Source organism: Bos indicus x Bos taurus, chromosome 16, assembly GCF_003369695.1.
Source record: "Bos indicus x Bos taurus breed Angus x Brahman F1 hybrid chromosome 16, Bos_hybrid_MaternalHap_v2.0, whole genome shotgun sequence".
Taxonomy (NCBI): domain Eukaryota; kingdom Metazoa; phylum Chordata; class Mammalia; order Artiodactyla; family Bovidae; genus Bos; species Bos indicus x Bos taurus.
Window position 1 is genome coordinate 56,630,705 of NC_040091.1, and position 19,083 is coordinate 56,649,787.

Below are 19,083 nucleotides of genomic sequence, written 5' to 3' on the forward strand. Positions count from 1 at the left end.
GCAACAAGAGCAGCCACCACAATGAGAAGCCTGTGCACAGCAACCAAGAGTAGCCCCCACTTGACACAACTAGAGAAAGCCCACAGGCAGCAATGAAGACCCAACACAATCAAAAATAAAATAAGTAACCTCTTTTTAAATGAAAGAATCCCAATACCCAAGTAACAAGTTTATCTATAAATAACCCACATGCCTAAGAAAAAGTATAACGAAAATTAGAGACTACATTGAACTAAGGAATAACAAACAAAATGCCATACCAAAATTATTAGATGCAACTAAAAGAACTATGGCCTGAAATGTGTCTATTATTAAAAATAAAGTCTGCCTACTAATATGTATATCCAAGTTAACAAATTAGAAGAGAAACAACAAAATAAAACCAAAAGAAGTAGAAGGATGGACAATGTAATTCTAAGGAGGGTAATTAAGAAAATGGAAAACAAAAATAAAATAGAGAACATAAACAAAGCGAAAAAGCTGGTTCCTGGATAAAACTCATAAAAGTGATACATCCCTGAATCCCTGACATGACCTGATCAAAACAAACAAACAGAAAAATGTACAGCACCAATGAGCAGAGTCAGGAATGAAAGACATCACTAAAAACTCTAGCATATTAAAAGCTTAGTATTAAGACCAATCTAATACTAAAAAATTTGAAAACTCAGAAGAAACAGACAACTCTTAGAAAAAATATAACATGTCAAAAATGATATCTAAAACAAAAATCTGAATAAGCAGTAAATGAATCAACAAAGTTTCTGCAAACAACAGGTCCATATAGCTTTTCCAGCAAAATCTTTAAATATTCAGCAAAGATATTCATCCTAGATTATACAAATTCTTCCAGAAAACAGAAAAAGAGGAAACATTCTCCAACCAATTTGATAAAACCAACTTTATAACAAAACCGGACAAGATCAGTGTATAAAAAGTTAAAGAACCACCTTATTAGTGAATATAGATGCAATAAGGGAGCCAAAGAGGGCAAACAACTGTCCTACTTATCTAGAATACAGAACATTCAGTGATAAAACTAGAACACTCCTGGGCAAATCAGGACAGCTGGTCACCCTAGGTGCAAAGCTGATAGAGTTTTTAATGTTAAACAAATAATGATCCATTTTAATATAATGAAAAAAAATTATATCATCTCAACTGCACAAAAATTTTGGAGAATATTCAACCCCCACTTATAATTATAAAAAAAATTCTCTTAGGAAACTGGGAATAGAACTTAGCTCCTTGAATGATTAAAAAAATACCTACCAAAAACCTACAGAAAACATCATACCTAATGGTGACACGTCGAAAGCTTTCACTTTGAGATCAGCACCAAGACTAGGATGCCCCGCTATCACCACTTCTATTCATCACTGTACCGGATATCCTAGCCAGCAGAGTAAGACAAGAAAAATAAATAAAGGATATAAGGATCATAAAGAAAGAAACTAAACTGTTATTATTTGCAGATGATGATGTGTGCAAAGAAAATACAAAATAATCTACAAATAAATTATTAGAATCAATGAGTTTAACAAAGTTGCTGGATACAAAAAAAAAGTATGTGTCAAAATCAATTGCATTTCTATATGCCAGCAATAAATAGTAAGAAACTGAAATTAAAGACACAGACATCACTTAGAGTAGCATAAAAACGATTGAAGACCTAAGGACAACTCTAAAATAGATATGTAAGAATAATATCCTGAAAAATATCAAAATTTTGGAGGCCATTTTTAAGGAACTATATATACAGAGAGAAATACCATGTTCAACGGCTAGAGGGCTCAGTATTGTAAAGAGAGCCTCCAAAATTGATCTATGGAGTCAAAGTAATCCCAATAAAAATCACAGCAGGTATACCATGGAAATGTATCAGCTGGTTTTAAAATTTATAGAGAAATACAAAGAGCCATGAATAGCTGCAACTTTCCTAAAAAAGAATAGTAACTTACTTCAAAGTTCTAGTATTTAATACAATGTGGTATTGCCAGAAAGACAGACAAACAGACCAGTGGAGCAAGAGAGATCCTGGAAATAGACCCATGTATGTATGGACACATGATGTATGAGAGACGTGGTATTTCAAAGCAATGGGAAAAGGATGAATTTTTTAATCAAGGATGCTTAGACATCTGGATATTCATATGAAAAATTCCCAAGTAGATTATAGATATATGTATGGAAAAAAAAATAAAAGATTCAAGCAGACTTCAGGTGGAGAAGAATTCTTTACCTAATAGAAAAGGCACTAATTATAACAGGCAAGACTAATAAATTTGACTCCACTATAGACAGAAACTTCTCTTCATCAAATAACATCATTAACACAATGAAAAAAGCAGCCCAATTAGAGGGGGAGAAAGATCTGCTATAGATAAGTAGATAGATAGATAGAACAAAGAACTTTTATCTAGAATATATAAGCAAACCAGAAGGAAAATCAATGAAATAGAAAAGATGCACAAAGCTTAAACCAAGTACTTCATACATACACAAAAATCCAAATGGCCAATTTATAGTACTGAGTACTCAACCTCATTATCCATCAGGGAAATGCAACTTAAAACCACAAAGAGATACCAATACATATCCCAAGATGAGCTAAACTGGAAAAAGTCTACTGATAACAAGTACTGGCAAGAATATAGTACAACAGGAACATTCCTACAATTCCTGCAGGAAGAGTAACCAATTCAACCACTCAGGCATTGTTTGGCATTATCTACTAAATTTGAAGATGTACATACCCTATGACTTAATAATTTCATTTCTACATATGAAGCATTGAGATATACATTCTAATATATACCTTGATAAGATATATATATAAGATAGTAACATTGTTTACAATAACAAAAATGGTGTGTATTCAATTAATAGAATACTATACAACAACAAAAGGGAATCAATTATAGCCATATACAACACTAGGGATGAATCTTAACACTGAGCCAAAGAGAAGAACAAAACATTACATAAGGCAGAAGTGCATTTATATTAATTCAAAAGAAGAGACTTATAAATTAAAAATACTTAGACTTTAAAACAATAAAGAAAAACAGAGACGTCAGAATACTGACTACCTAAAGGCAAGGGAAAAGACTATCATCTGGAAAGGGTAGGCAGAGAGTTTTACGAGTCCTAGCAAAAATCTATCACTGGATCAGGATGGTGGTTACATGGATGATCGCGCTATGAATCTTTAAACTGTAATTTGTTTTACAAACTTTTCTATGCTTTATTTCGTATAAAAATATTAAAATGCAATATATTTATATTCAAAATAAAACTTCAAACAAAACCAAAAGGAAACCAAGGTCCCTCAAAACTGTCCTATTACAAGGAATTAAAAAGGTACTACAAATGACCAAAAGTATATTTTAAAATTAAATTGAATGAAATGTAAGGCAAATTGTTCAAATGCTGGTACAAATTTGCGCCAAGGAGACTGGTTTTTACATAGAAACTGGAGCCCTCTTGTTCAATCTAACTTTGAAGAAAGAATAGCATGTTCATTTAAAAACATATATTTGTTGAGTGCTGTGGCAGGCTGGCTCTAAGACAGCCTCCAAAGAGTCCTACCTCAGAATCCATAACCTGTGTAATTCCCTATTTGTGTGGGCTAGACCCAAAAATTTGCTTCTAATAGAAAAAACAAAACATTTCTTGAGATGTAACTTTCAAGATTAAGCTACAGAAAGCATGTGACTGCTGGCTTTCTCACTCTGAGGAAGTCAGCTGCCAGGGAGTAAGTTATCCTATGGAGAAGCCCATGTGGTAAGAATTTGGTATCTCTTCCCAACAGCCAATGAGTTAATTTGGATGCATTCCTATCCCCATAGAACCTTAAGATAACTGCTACCCTGGCCAACACCTGGATTGCTTCACTTGGTGAGAAACCCTGAGCCAAGGCACTCAGTTATTCTACACCAGGATTCTTGACACTAGATAGTAAATGTTTGCTGTTTTTAAGCCATTCATTTTGAGGGTAACTTGTTACACAGAAATAAATAATTAATGAAAATGCCTACTCTGTGCCTTGCATATTCCCTTCTCTTAATACTCAAAAGAGAGTCAATAGAAAAAAAATTTTTTTAAATTAAATCTACAATTCTAAAAGCAAGATGTGACACCTGAACAAGTAAGTATGTTAACTCTGAAAAGCAGATTCAACTGCCCTATTGGAAGTTCTGCATAAAATCACAAAGCTAATTTCCAGAGTCTGCAAACTAATCTTGAGGGAAAAAAATCAAAAGCAGTAACTGACCTTCTGGTCAATCTGTATTATTTTATAGTTATATGCTATATCCTTCTTGCCTGAAACAATTTCAAATCTAAATATGTTGCAAGCATCAAGACACTCTAGAGAAGTGTAAAAAATCTCAGAGAGAAAAGAAAACCTTAATAATTCAGATCATAGATAATAATCGGCCATTTCATTTAATCCCCAGTTATCCTTATGCAATGGCACTCCACTCCAGTACTCTTGCCTGGAGAATCCCACGGATGGAGGAGCCTGGTAGGCTACAGTCCATGGAGTCGCTAAGAGTCGGACACGACTGAGCGACTTCACTTTCACTTTATCCTTATGTTTGGACTGTTCACTTAACTGATTCATTATCAAGTAATTTCCTATGTCTTAATTTCATTCAATGAGTTCAAAGTCTAATATAAAAAGAACCACATAAAACTACTGCAAAACAATCTGATGTTGTTTTAGGAGGGCAGAAAGTATATATGAAATAGAAAAAACTATCACTTTTCCAAAGAATTTGCTATAGCAATGATGGCTGGGTACTGAATTAATCATTTTGCTTCCATATGTCATAAAATGTTCAACTTTATTACTTAAACTATGGTTCAAGGACCAAGAGCATCATCATCTGGAGCTCGCTAGAAATGCAGATTTTTAGGCTTCCAACACACACCCTCTTCATCAGAACTTGGATTCTAAGAAGATCTTCAGGTGATTCTTAAACAAATTGAAGTTGAAGATAAAGTACCCACCAAAAAAATAAATTAAAAGTCTTTAAGTATATATAAATCTTGAATTCACAATGAAAATAATTTTAATAGATATTAAAACATATTAAAATCACAACTACTACTTCAGCAAAAGTTAAAGGAAAATACAATCATAAACCATGTGAACAACATTTAGCTATAAAGAGAAGCATAATGTGGAAAAATCCAATCTGAACAAAGTAAAAAAAAAAGCTAAAAATAGACATCATGAATAGTCAAAAAGAAGTGGAAATATCGAACTAAGATAATATAAAGTTCTGGCAATGCACAGTTATCAAAATAAGTTCTCATCTTTTTATTTTCAAAAAATAATAAAGACTGCCTGAAGCCTAAAATACATGGTTATATTTTTTTGAGTGAAAATGACCTAATTAGACAACTGAAAGTAAAAATGTAAGATTTGAGTCAGTTAGGAATTTAAATATAAAACCATTTTCAAAGTTATTTTAGCATGCTACTGAGAATATAGGATTTTGTCTTTGGTTTTCCCATATTTCGTACTATTATGAAATGACTTTGACATGTTAAAATGCTTAGTTAGCATACTATGGTTCTAAAATTGCTAATAAAAAGTTATTTTTTAGTTATCCTGCATGGCTTACACTTTCCAAGTTCTAAATAGGTAGCTATATTTTTACTTGTTTTTCCTCTCCAGCATGCATTTTAATCATAGGAAAACTGTAACTCCTATGTTTTCTTTTAAGGGTAAAAGTTTGAGCCTAACTGTCATTTGAGCCTAACTTTCATTCTTTGTAGCTATTCTTTATAGCTGTGAGGTAATGTCATTATTTTCAAATCTACAGAAAATGTTTTAACTCATGTCTAAAAAGGGATTTTTAACATATCAAGTTGCAAAGGTAAAAGAAGTTAAATAACAAAGCTTAAAAAAAAAACAAACACAACTCCTGAAAACTCAAATGCTTTCAAATATTTAAATAAAATTTTAAGCCTGATGTGCTTTCACAAAAATGGGGACAAAAATGTCAAGAATCAATAACAGTAAAGAAACATTATGTAAAACACACAAAATAATATACCTCTCTCTTATTTCTTCTTGCAACCTTGAGGAATTCCATAAGGATCTGTAGTTGGGCTGCATGTGATTCCTATAATAGAAAATTATAATTGTTCTTTTAAAATACAACTTTGAATTCAAAGTCTTCTTTAACACCACAGCATAATCAGTATGAAGCAACTTTATTCATCCATTTAAGTTAGTCTCATTTCTATTTTGTCAGTTTCCTACTTGCTAATTGGTATTTTTAAAAGCAAGCCATTACAGGCTTCCCTAGTCACTCAGTGGTAAAGAATCCTCCTGCCAATGCCAGAGACACGGGTTCAATTCCTGGTCCAGGAAGATCCCACATGCCATGGAGCCACTAAGCCTGAGCATCACAGCTACTGAGCCACAACTATTTAGCCCACACACAATAGAGCCCATCACCGTGACAAGAAAAGTCACCATAATGAGAAGCCCTCAGACCACAACTAGAGGTAGCCCTTACTAGCCAGTCAAAATTTGAAGCATCACTGAGGTATCATACATACTACAAAAAAGCATGGCCAGTTTGGCTTGCAGGATCTTAGTGCCCAGACCAGGGACTACTCAGCCCCTTGGCAGTGAAAGCAGAGTCCTAACCACTGACAGGCAGGAATTCCCCACTTCACTCTGAATGAACTGAAACTAGCTCAAGCAACAAGTGAGCTCCAACTCAGCTAAATTCCTGATCAGACCAAAGACGTCAACCTCTTATCCTTGCTTCCTGACAAATGAAAAGACAAGACCATTCAGGAAGAAAGTATTAACCAGTTTAGTCTATATATACTGCTCTGGAATATAGAACATCTAAGACATAATTTTAAAATTACAAGACATGAAAAGAAGTAGGAAAGTCAAGAGACATAAACAGGCTAAAAGAATATATTATTCTTTAATATTATTTAATATTTTTATATTATTTAATATATTATTAAAGAAAAGAAAAATGGACATGAGTAAAAAAACAGACAATTAGAAAATAACTGAAAAATCAAAGTGCAAAGAAATGAAGAATACAGTCTGAAATAAAAAAATTAAAACAAAATAACTTCAGATAAAGTTAGGAACAGATGGACAGAGCAGACGAAAGAAGTAACGAATTCAGACAGGTCAAAAAAAAAAAAAAAAAAAGCAGCACCAGAAAAATGTGGGATAATATGAAAAATAAAACATATAATTGAAACCCTAAGGAAAAGCAGAGAGTACAGGGCTGAATAATGTTCACATGTTCAACAAACAGATCCTCTTGTTCTGTGAAACACAACCAGAATAAATATTTTTTAAATGAAACCAAGGAATACCATAGTCAAACTATTGAAAACCAATGTCAAAAAGAACATCTTAAGAGCAGCTAAAAAGGATACACTATCTTAAGGGGAAGAACAGTAAGAATGACTGAAAACTTCATCAGAATCAAAGAAGCAAACAGAAAATGAAAATATATCAATAAGGTGCTAAAAGAAAAACAAAAAACTAGACTTCTATGAAGATCAAACCTATCAGCTCTACAAGAAACAGAAAAGAAATCATACAGACAAAAGGAAAATGACTCAGACGGAACCTCAGGTTTACAAGAGAAAATAAAGACATCTCAAAGGGTAAACATATTGGTTCAAAAGGGTCCTTTTCTATCCTTTTTTGCAACATATCTTCAAAAGACTAGTGACTTTTCAAAGCAAACATAGGTGGAGTTTATAACATTTATAATTTGAATCACAAAAGGCAGGAGCTTGGTAAATTGAAATACTATGAGATCTTATATTTTCCAGAAAATGACATATAGTTGACCCTTAAACAACACAGGTTAGAACTACACGGGTCCATTTATGCACAGCATTTTTTCAATAAATACAAACTATAGTACCACATGATCCACAGTTGGCTGAATGCACAGATGGTGAACTATGGATGTGGTGGGCAGATTATAAAGTTAGATTCAGATTTTCAAATTCACAGGGGTCAGCATGTCTACTTACTGCATTGCTTAAACATCAACCGTGTATTTAATGTTGATTTGAATAACAATGTCCTGGAACTGTTATACTATAAATTCAAGGTTGATTGTGAAAAGTAAAAGAGGAATTCTATAATCTTTAGAGAAACCACTAGAAATATAATAATTGTAAGCAACATGCAAAAAGCAGAGAGGATAATATGCTAAAATGAAATCCTGGAAACACAATGCTCTCTAAAGAAAGCAAGAAAGAAGAAACAGGAAATAAGGAAAATATGGAAAACCAGAAAAATACAAATGTGGTGAGCTCAAACCTAGCCACACCAATGATCATATCACATTTAAATGAACTTAAACACTTGAATTAATGAGCTTATTCAGTTCAGTCGCTCAGTCGTGTCCGACTCTTTGCGACCCCATGAATCGCAGCATGCCAGGCCTCCCTGTCCATCACCAACTCCCGGAGTTCACTCAAACTCACGTCCATCGAGTCGGTGATGCCATGCATCCATCTCATCCTCTGTCGTCCCCTTCTCCTCCTGCCCCCAATCCCTCCCAGCATCAGACTCTTTTCCAGTGAGTCAACTCTTCGCATGAGGTGGCCAAAGTACTGGAGTTTCAGTCCTTCCAAAGAAATCCCAGGGTTGATCTCCTTCAGAATGGACTGGCTGGATCTCCTTGCAGTCCAAGGGACTCTCAAGAGTCTTCTCCAACACCACAGTTGAAAAGCATCAATTCTTCGGTGCTCAGCTTTCTTCACAGTCCAACTCTCATATCCATACATGACCACTGGAAAAACCATAGCCGTGACTTAGACGGACCTTTGTTGGCAAAATAATGTCTCTGCTTTTCAATATGCTATCTAGGTTGGTCATAACTTTCCTTCCAAGGAGTAGGCGTCTTTTAATTTGATGGCTGCAGTCACCATCTGCAGTGATTTTGGAGCTCCAAAAAATAAAGTCTGACACTGTTTCCACTGTTTCCCCATCTCTTTCCCATGAAGTGATGGGACCGGATGCCATGATCTTAGTTTTCTGAATGTTGAGCTTTAAGCCAACTTTTTCACTCTCCTCTTTCATTTTCATCAAGAGGCTTTTTAGTTCCTCTTCACTTTCTGCCATAAGGGTGGTGTCATCTGCATATCTGAGGTTATTGATATTTCTCCTGGCAATCTTGATTCCAGCTTGTGCTTCTTCCAGCTCAGCATTTCTCATGATGTACTCTGCATATAAGTTAAATAATTCAACTACATACAGTAAAGAGACACACTTTTATTTTTGTATTTTTTTTACTATATAAAAAGCTTTTTTAGAATACAAATTTATTTTAATTGGAGGCTAATTACTTTACAATATTGTATTGGTTTCGCATACATTAACATGAATCCGCCATGAGTGTACCTGTGTTCCCCATCCTGAACCCCCCTCCCACGTCCCTCCCCATCCCATCCATCTGGTTCATCCCAGTGCACCAGCCCCGAGCACCCTGTATCATGCATCAATCCTGGACTGGTGATTAGTTTCACATATGATAATATACATGTTTCAATGCCATTCTCCCAAATCATGCCACCCTCGTCCTCTCCCAAGAGTCCAAAAGACTGTTCTATACATCTGAAGAGACACATTTTTAAAACATTAAGGCAACAATAAAACAGAGGTACAAAGATACAGAAGAATATATCACAGAAATGCTAGTCATAACTAAACTACTTAAGCTATATTATCAATAACATAAGAAAATATAAAAACAGACTTCAGAACAAGGTGTATTTCCAGCATTAAATGTATACAATCCATAGTAACAAAGGAGATGATACATCCAGAAAACATCACAATCCTAAACATGTATGTACCTAATAATGAGCTTCAAAATACATGATCCAAGAATCATAGAAACCAATGAAAAATAAATAATCAAAAATACTTCTAAAAAATCCCTGGCAACCCACTCCAGTATTATTGCCTGGAGAATCCCACCGACAGAGGAGCCTAGTGGGCTACAGTCCACAGGGTTGCAGAGTTGGACACGACTGAAATGACTTAGCACACATCAATAACCAATGCAGCAAGGAAAAAATAAATATCTGAATAAGAGTTCCAAAGAATAGCAAAGAGAGATTAGAAAGCCTTCTTCAGCGATCAATACAAAAAAATAGAAGAAAATAATAGAACACGAAAGACTAGAGATCTCTTCAAGAAAATTAGGGATACCAAGGGAACATTTCATGCAAAGATGGGCTCAATAAAGGACAGAAATAGTGTGGACCTAACAGAAGCAGAAGATACTAAGGAGAGGTGGCAAGAATACATAGAAGAACTATATAAAAAAAACCTTCACAACCCAGATAATCACGATGGTGTGATCACTCACCTAGAGCCAGACATCCAGGAATGGGAAGTCAAGTGGGCCTTAGAAAGCATCACTACGAACAAAGCTAGTGGAGGTGATGGAATTCCAGGTGAGCTATTTCAAATCCTAAAAGATGATGATGTCAAGGTTCTGCACTCAATATGCCAGCAAATTTGGAAAACTCAGCAGTGGCCACAGGACTGGAAAAGGTCAGTTTTCATTCCAATCCCAAAGAAAGGCAATGCCAAAGAATGCTCAAACTACCGCACAATTGCACTCATCTCATATACCCGTAAAGTAATGCTCAAAATTCTCCAAGCCAGGCTTCAGCAGTACGTGAACCATGAACTTCCAGATGTTCAAGCTGGTTTTAGAAAAGGCAGAGGAACCAGAGATCAAATTGCCAACATCTGCTGGATCATTAAAACAGCAAGAGAGTTCCAGAAAAACATCTATTTCTGCTTTATTAACTATACCAAAGCCTTCAACTGTGTGGATCACAATAAACTGTGGAACATTCTTCAAGAGATGGGAATACCAGACCACCTGACCTGCCTCTCAAGAAACCTGTATGCAGGTCAGGAAGCAATAGTTAGAACTGGACATGGAACAACAGACTGGCTCCAAATAGGAAAAGGAGTATTTCAAGGCTGTATACTGTCATCCTGTTTATTTAACTTATATGCACAGTACATCAAGAGAAACACTGGGTTGCATGAAGCACAAACTGGAATCAAGACTGCCAGGAGAAATATCAAAAACTTGAGATGTGCAGATGACACCATCGTTATAGCAGAAAGTGAAGAAGAACTAAAGAGCCTCTTGGTGAAAGTGAAAGAGGAGAGTGAAAAAGCTGGCTTAAAGCTCAACATTCAGAAAACTAAGATCATGGCATCTGGCTCCATCACTTCATGGCAAACAGATGGGAAACAGTGGAAACAGTGGCTGACTTTATTTTTTGGAGCTCCAAAATCACTGCAGATGGTGATTGCAGCCATGAAATTAAAAGACGCTTACTCCTTAGAAGCAAAGTTATGACCAACCTAGACAGCATATTAAAAAGCAGAGACATTACTTTGTCAACAAAGGTCTGTCTAGTCAAGGCTATGGTTTTTCCAGTAGTCATGTATGGACGTGAGAGTTGGACTATAAAGAAAGCTGAGCACAGAAGAATTGACGCTTTCAAACTGTGGTGTTGGAAAAGAGTCTTGAGAGTGCCTTGGACTGGAAAGAGATCCAACCAGTCCATCCTAAAGGAGATCAGTCCTGGGTGTTCATTGGAGGGACTGATGTTGAAGCTGAAACTCCAATACTTTGGCCACCTGATGCGAAGAACTGACTCATTTGAAAAGACCCTGATGTTGGGAAAGACTGAAGGCAGAAGGGGATGACAGAGGATGAGATGGCTAGATGGAATCACCAACTCAATGGACATGAGTTTGGGTAAACTCCAGGAGTTGGTGATGGACAGGGAGACCTGGCATGCTGCGGTTCATGGGGTCGCAAAGAGTCAGACACGACTGAGCGACTGAACTGAACTGAATATTAACAAACGCTACATTCACAAAGCACAACAGGTAACACACTGTTTTTAAATGAAGGTGAACATTTAACAAAACATAGACCTTATACTGAGCTATAATAAAATCCCAATAAATTTCAATGGACCAAAAGCAAGCGAATTGAACTTACAGGCCTAAAATGCAGTGAGAAAGATAAGAATTCCTATTTCAAACAACAAAACATCAGGCTAGTTATATGAATGGAAGCATTTCAGACAAAGGACCAGAAATAATACATTATCCCAGGAGCTAGGTGGAAAAAACCTCGAAATACACAGGCATCAGGAGGAATACTCTGAAAAAGACTGCCTCGCAGTGAGGCAAAATTAGCTAGACAAAAATCTATTATAGGTCTCCCTACTACTACTACTACTAAGTCACTTCAGTCATGTCCGACTCTGTGTGACCCCATAGACGGCGGGCCCACCAGGCTCCCCTGTCCCTGGGATTCTCCAGGCAAGAACACTGGAGTGGGTTGCCATTTCCTTCTCCAATGCATGAAAGTGAAAAGTGAAAGTGAAGTCGCTCAGTCGTGTCCAACCCTCAGCGACCCCATGGACTGCAGCCCACCAGGCTCCTCCGTCCATGGGATTTTCCAGGCAAGAGTACTGGAGTGGGGTGCCATTGCCTTCTCCGATAGTTCTCCCTAACAGAACTTAAAACACAAGCTTTAAGAGAATCAAGCTATTTTGAAAATACTTAACTACATGCCAGAACAAAGCTTAGGAATGTGTAAAGGAATACAAAATTAACAATATTAAACATGGTAAAATGTACAATTTCTGGCATCCAATCACAAAATTAGTAAGCATGCAAATAAGGAAATGCTGCCCAAAATAAGGCAGGGGGTGGGGTAGAGGGAGGAGGGTGGAATCCATCACTTAAAACAGAAACAACAATGTCACAAATAATAGAATAAGGAAACACAGTCATAAAAAAGTCCTACAAGTTAGGACAAAGCATAAGGAGAGACAATGGAATATAGAAAAAAGCAGTGAACTTGACAACAGAAATAGAAACTATACAAGATGAACGAGATGGGGTAAAAGATAAAACATAAGCAAGCAGAGCTCTTTAGCCATGAGCTGTGACACAACTTCAGTCAGCCTAAGAGATGCGTAATGGGAGTTCCCAAAGTAGAAAAGGTGACAGAAAAGTATTTGAAGAAATAATAACTGAAATTTTTCCAAATCTGGTGGAAACTATATCACCATCCAAGAATCTCAAAGAACCTCAAGAAGAAGAAACATGAAGGTAAAAAAAAAAAACTATACTAAGGTATATACCAAAGTCAAAATACTTAAAACTATAAAAAGAGCATACACTGAGAGAAATACAGTTCATTTCGAGGATTAAGACTTCTCATCTGAAACAATGCAAGACACTGGATGATGGAACAACATCCCTAAAATACTGAAAGAAAAATATTAAATCTATAATTCTATACTTATTTGGAAGTCCCTTTCAGATACAAAGGATAAATAAAGACATTCTCAGATATAAATGGTGAAAGAATTTATCACCAGCAGATCTACACTAAAGAAAGAATAAAGGCTGTCTTCCAGGCAGAAGGAAAAGTTACTGATGGAATTCAAAAGAATGAATGAAAGAGTGAAGTGAATGGAAAACAAAAGAATGAAGTACACCTGAAATGATCAATATATGGGCATATATAGAACTTTTAAAATATATCCATAGAGTATAATTTACTATTCAAATTAATAAATTTATTAGGGAGTTATGACATACACAGAAGTAAAACAATTGACAAAAACAGTACAAAGGCTGAGAGACAAGAAATTTAAGTATATTGGTGTAAGGTTCTTATACTACCAATGAAGTCAGATAATATTACTTAAAGGTACAACATAATGTAATGTAATATAATGTATAATTATCTTAAAAACCCAAAAGCAATCACTAAGAAACCAAACAAAATGTTATATCTGACAAATAAAAGTCAACAAGGCAAAATAAAATCATAAAAAATACTAAATCTAAAATCATATAAACCACTGTCTGACCATGATACAATTCAAATGAAATTCAATTATCAAAATACCATTTGACAAAGTAGCAATATTCAAAACACACACACACACTTCTTACAAATCAATAAAAAAAGACAATCTATTAGAAAAACTGGTATAGGCTATGAATAAGCAATTCAAATAAGAAACCAAGACAGTCAAACAAATGAAGAAACTGTCCTCACTAGTAATTAAAGAAATACAAAATATACAAAACAACAGAACACACACACACACACACACACACAAGCATTTGGCAACTATCAAACCAGCAGAAACTAAAAAACAGTATCAAAGGTTGATATGGTACAAACTCACAGAAGAGCAATTCGGCAACATTTAATACAGTTAAAATGTACATGTAAACCCTATGAATAGCAATTACACTTCTGAAATCACTTTAGTATTTATATATGAGCACAAGAAGACATGAATAACAACACTCAATGCATTGCTGACAATCATAAATACAGAATAACTTAAATGTCCATCAACAGGGGAATAGAAATGTTCATGCAATGGATAACTATAGAGAAGTTAAACAAACTAGATCTATATTCATCAGTGGAAACCTCAAAAAGTAAACAAAAAAGGCATATGTCAAAGGATAAACACAGTCTGAAACTTCTAAATCATACAAACAACACTATATATGATTGTAGATACAAGTATATATTTTATTAAAAAAGGGTTATACACACTTCAGAAGGATCCTTGCAAACTTCATATGGTGATTACTCTGGGAGAACAGAATGAGAAGAGAGGGTGTTAAGTATTAAAAAAAAAAAAACGTAATTCTCAAAAGGCAGATCTAATAAAAAGTGTTACTATTTATTAAAACTAAAAAAGGATAAGTTAAAAGTTGCATTATTTACTGCATTTTTCTGTATGTTGGAAACATTCATCAAGTTTCAGTTCAGTTGCTGAGTTGTGTCCGATTCTCTGCGACACCATGGACTACAGCATCCCAGGCTTTCCTGCCCATCACCAACTCCCGGAGCTTGCTTAAACTCATGTCCATTGAGTCGGTGATGCTATCCAACCATCTCATCCTCTGTCATCCCCTTCTCCTCCTGCCTTCACATCTTTCCTAGCAACAGGGTCTTTCCTAAGGAGGCACTTCTTCGCATCAGGTGGCCAAAGTATGGGAAATTTACTATCACCATCAGTCCTTCCAATGAATATTCAGGATTGATTTCCTTTAGGATTGACTGGTTTGATCTCCTTGCTGTCCAAGGGACTCAAAAGTCTTCTCCAGCACCACAATTCAAAAGCATCAATTCTTTGGCACTCAGCTTTCTTTATGGTCCAACTCTCACATTCATACATGACTACTGGAAAAACCATAGCTTTGACTACACAGACCTTTGTCGATAAAGCAATGTCTATGCTTTTTAATATGCTCTCGAGGCTGGTCATAGCTTTTCTTCTCTCTTAAATGAGCAAGTGTCTTTTAATTTCATACCTGCAGACACCGTTTGCAGTGATTTTGGAGCCCAAGAAAATAAAATCTCACTGTTTTCATTATTTCCCCATCTATCTACCAGGACGTGATGGGACTGGATGCCATGATCTTAGTTCTCTGAATGAGTTTTAAGCCAGCTTTTTCACTCTCCTCTTTCACTTTCATCAAGAGGCTCTTCAGTTCCTCTTCACTTTCTACAATAACAGTGGTATCATCTGCATATCTGAGGTTATTGATATTTCTCCCAGCAATCTTGATTCCAGCTTGTGGTTCATCCAGCCCGGCATTTCACATGATGTACTCTGCGTGTAAGTTAAATAAGCAGGGTGATGAAACAGCCTTGACGTACTCCTTTCCCAATTTGGAAACAGTTTGTTGTTCCATGTCTGGTTCTACTGTTGTTTCTTGACCTGCATACAGATTTCTCAGGAGGTAGGTAAGATGGTCTGGCATTCCCATCTCTTTAAGAGTGTTCCACAGATTGTCATGATCCACATAGTCAAAGGCTTTGGCATAGTCAGTAAAGAAGTAGATGTTTTTCTGGAATTCTCTTGCTTTTCTATGATCCAACGGATGTTGGCAATTTGATCTCTGGTTTCTTTGCCGTTTCTAAATCCAGCTTGAACATCTGCAAGTTCTCAGTTCATGTACTGTTAAGCCCAGCTTGGAGAATTTTGAGCATTAATTTGCTGGCATATGGAGATTATTGCAATTGTGCAGTAGTTCGAACATGCTTTGGCACTGCCTTGGGATTGAAATGAAAACTGACCTTTTCCAGTCCTGGGGCCACTGTTGAGCTTTTCAAATTTGCTGGCATATTGGGTGCAGCATTTTCACAGCATCATCTTTTAGGATTTGAAATAGCTCAAGTGGAATTCCATCACCTCCACTAGCTTTGTTTGTAGTGATGCTTCCTAAGGTCCATTTGACTTCACACTCCAGGATATCTGGCTCTAGTGAGTGATCACACCATCATAGTTATATGGGTCATTAAGATCCTTTTTGTGTGACAGCACACAAGCACAGTGGCTGCGTTTGTATAGTTCTTCTGTATATTCTTGCCACCTCTGCTTAATATCTTCTGCTTCTGTTAGGTCCCTACCATTTCTGTCCTTTACTGAGCCCATCTTTGCATGAAATGTTCCCTTGGTATCTCTAATTTTCTTGAAGAGATCTCTAGTCTTTCGTGTTCTATTGTTTTCCTCTATTTCTTTGCACTGATCACTGAGGAAGGCTTTCTTATCTCTCCATGCCCTTCTTTGGAACTCTGCATTCAGATAAACATAGCTTTCCTTTTCTCCTTTGCCTTTTGCTTCTCTTCTTTTCTCAGCTATTTGTAAGGCCTCCTCAGACAAGTCTGCCTTTCTGCGTTTATTTTTCTTGGAGATGGTTTTGATCACCACCTCCTATACAAATCACAGAACTCCATCCATAGTTCTTCAGGCACTCCATCAGATTTAATACCTTTAATCTATTCGCCACTTCCACTGTATAATCATAAGGCATCTGATTTAGGTCATACCTGAATGGCCTAGTGGTTTTCCCACTTTCTTCAATTTAAGTCTGAATTGGCAACAAGGAGTTCATGATCTGAGCCACAGTCAGCTCCTAGTCTTGTTTTTGCTGACTGTATAGAGCTTCTCCAATTTTGGCTGCAAAGAATATAATCAATCTGATTTTGGTATTGACCATATGGTGATGTCTGTGTGTAGAGTCGTCTCTTGTGTTATTGGAAGAGGGTGTTTGCTATGACCAGTGCGTTCTCTTGGCAAAACTGTATTAGCCTTTGCCCTGCTTCATCTTGTATACTGAGGTCAAACTTGCCTGTTAATCTTGGTATCTCTTGACTTCCTACTTTTGCATTCTAATCCCCTATAATGAAAAAGACATGTTTTTTTTGGTGTTAGTTCTAGAAGGTCATGTAGGTCTTCATAGAACCATTCAACCTCAGATTCTTCAGCATTAGTGGTTGGGGCAAAGACTTGGTTACTGTGCTATTGAATAGTTTGCCTTGGAAACAAATAGAGATCATTCTGTCATTTTTGAGATTGCACCCAAGTACTACATTTTGGACTCTTTTGTTGACTATGAGAGCTACTCCATTTCTTCTAAGGAATTCTTGCCCACAGTAGTAGATATAAAGGTCATCTGAATTAAATTCCCCCATTCCGGTCCATTTTAGTTCACAGATTCCTAAAATGTCGATGTTCACTCTTGCCATCTCCTGTTTAACCACTTTGCTTTTACCTTGATTCATGGACCTAACATTCTAGGTTCCTATGCAAATATTATTCTTTATAGCACTGGACTTTACTTCTATGACCAGTCACATCTATAGGTGGGAGTTGTTTTTGCTTTGGCTTCGTCTCTTCATTCCTTCTGGAACTATTTCTCCACTCTTCTCCAGTAGCATATTGAGCACCTACCGACCTGGGAAGTTCATCTTTCAGTATCATACCTTTTCACCTTTTCCTACTGTTCATGGGGTTCTCAAGGCAAGAATACTGAAGTGGTTTGTCATTCCCTTCTCCAGGGGACCACATTTTGTCAGACCTCTCCACCATGACCTGTCCATCTTGGGTGGCCCTACACGGCAAAGCTCACAGTTTTACTGAGTTAGACAAGGCTGTGATCCATGTGATCAGTTTGGTTAGTTTTCTGTGATTGTTAGAATGCAAAGTAAAACAAGAAAACAATAATGTAAAAATGCTGTAATACCTATGATACCTTTGTTTCTGAACTGCCTCCCTCTTCAAAAAGATCTGAGTTCTAAAACTAAGATACCAGTATTTCTTCAGTTCTAAGAGACGAAAGAACACAAAGATTAATACTGACAAGTCAAATGGGGAATAAGGTTAACAGTTCTCACATTCAGTATGAAACTTGTCTATCTTCAGTACAGAAGCCCCCACACACCCTTAAATGTGCCTGTAACTTCTAGTGTTCTCTTAGGTCAATGGCTATAATTATACACAAAGGGATCAGAGATTCCAATTGCTCCTTAGTCAGATTCTGAACAAATTACTCTGCTTCCAACCTTTACTCTATGAGGTATTTCGTGCTCCCAAACCCAAGGAAGGCCTTTTTTCCATAATCTAAATAGGGTTGGTTCCTACCAATTCCCTACCGCCGGCTCAATTTTCTCAGATCTAATCTATCACTTTTCATCCATCTACTTTATAGCTTAAAAAAGTATACTGTCTCTTCTCCCATTCTTTTGCCTTTTAAAAATCACTTTACTGTCATTTTAATGACATTAAGGGGGCAAGATAACTATATATATTCAGTCTATCATTAAAAAGTATTTTTATATCATTTACCACTATGTGAAAATATTTATTAATTTAGTTTATCTCCTCAGCTATTGTGCCCTGTTCCCCTCAACACAACATACAGAGCAGAATTCTGTCTTTTCCACTACCTTTAACACAGCATCTAGCACACAGTAGATGCTAATAGAAAACTATGTTAAAAAGCACAGAAGAGTTTTGGCAACAATTTCTGGGATATGACACCTAAAGCAAAAGCAACAAAACAAAAAACAAGTACAACTATATCAAATGTACAAGCTTCTGCAAACCAAAGACATGGTCAACAAAATGAAAAGGCAACCAAGAGAATGGGTGAAAATACTTACAGATCATATA

General features: G+C 36.2%; 1 protein-coding gene across 4 annotated transcripts in view; it reads right to left on the reverse strand.

The window, feature by feature from the left end:
• Nucleotides 1-19,083, reverse strand: part of COP1 (COP1, E3 ubiquitin ligase) — a 226,045-nt gene that overhangs the window by 158,571 nt on the left and 48,391 nt on the right. For 3 of the 4 annotated variants that reach the window (XM_027565409.1, XM_027565408.1, XM_027565411.1), the window contains exon 6: nt 6,072-6,140. The exons of the other annotated variant lie outside the window; for it this stretch is intronic. In XM_027565409.1, coding sequence (XP_027421210.1) covers nt 6,072-6,140 — 69 coding nt within the window. The remainder of the gene's footprint in view (nt 1-6,071; nt 6,141-19,083) is intronic. 4 annotated transcript variants of the gene reach the window in all.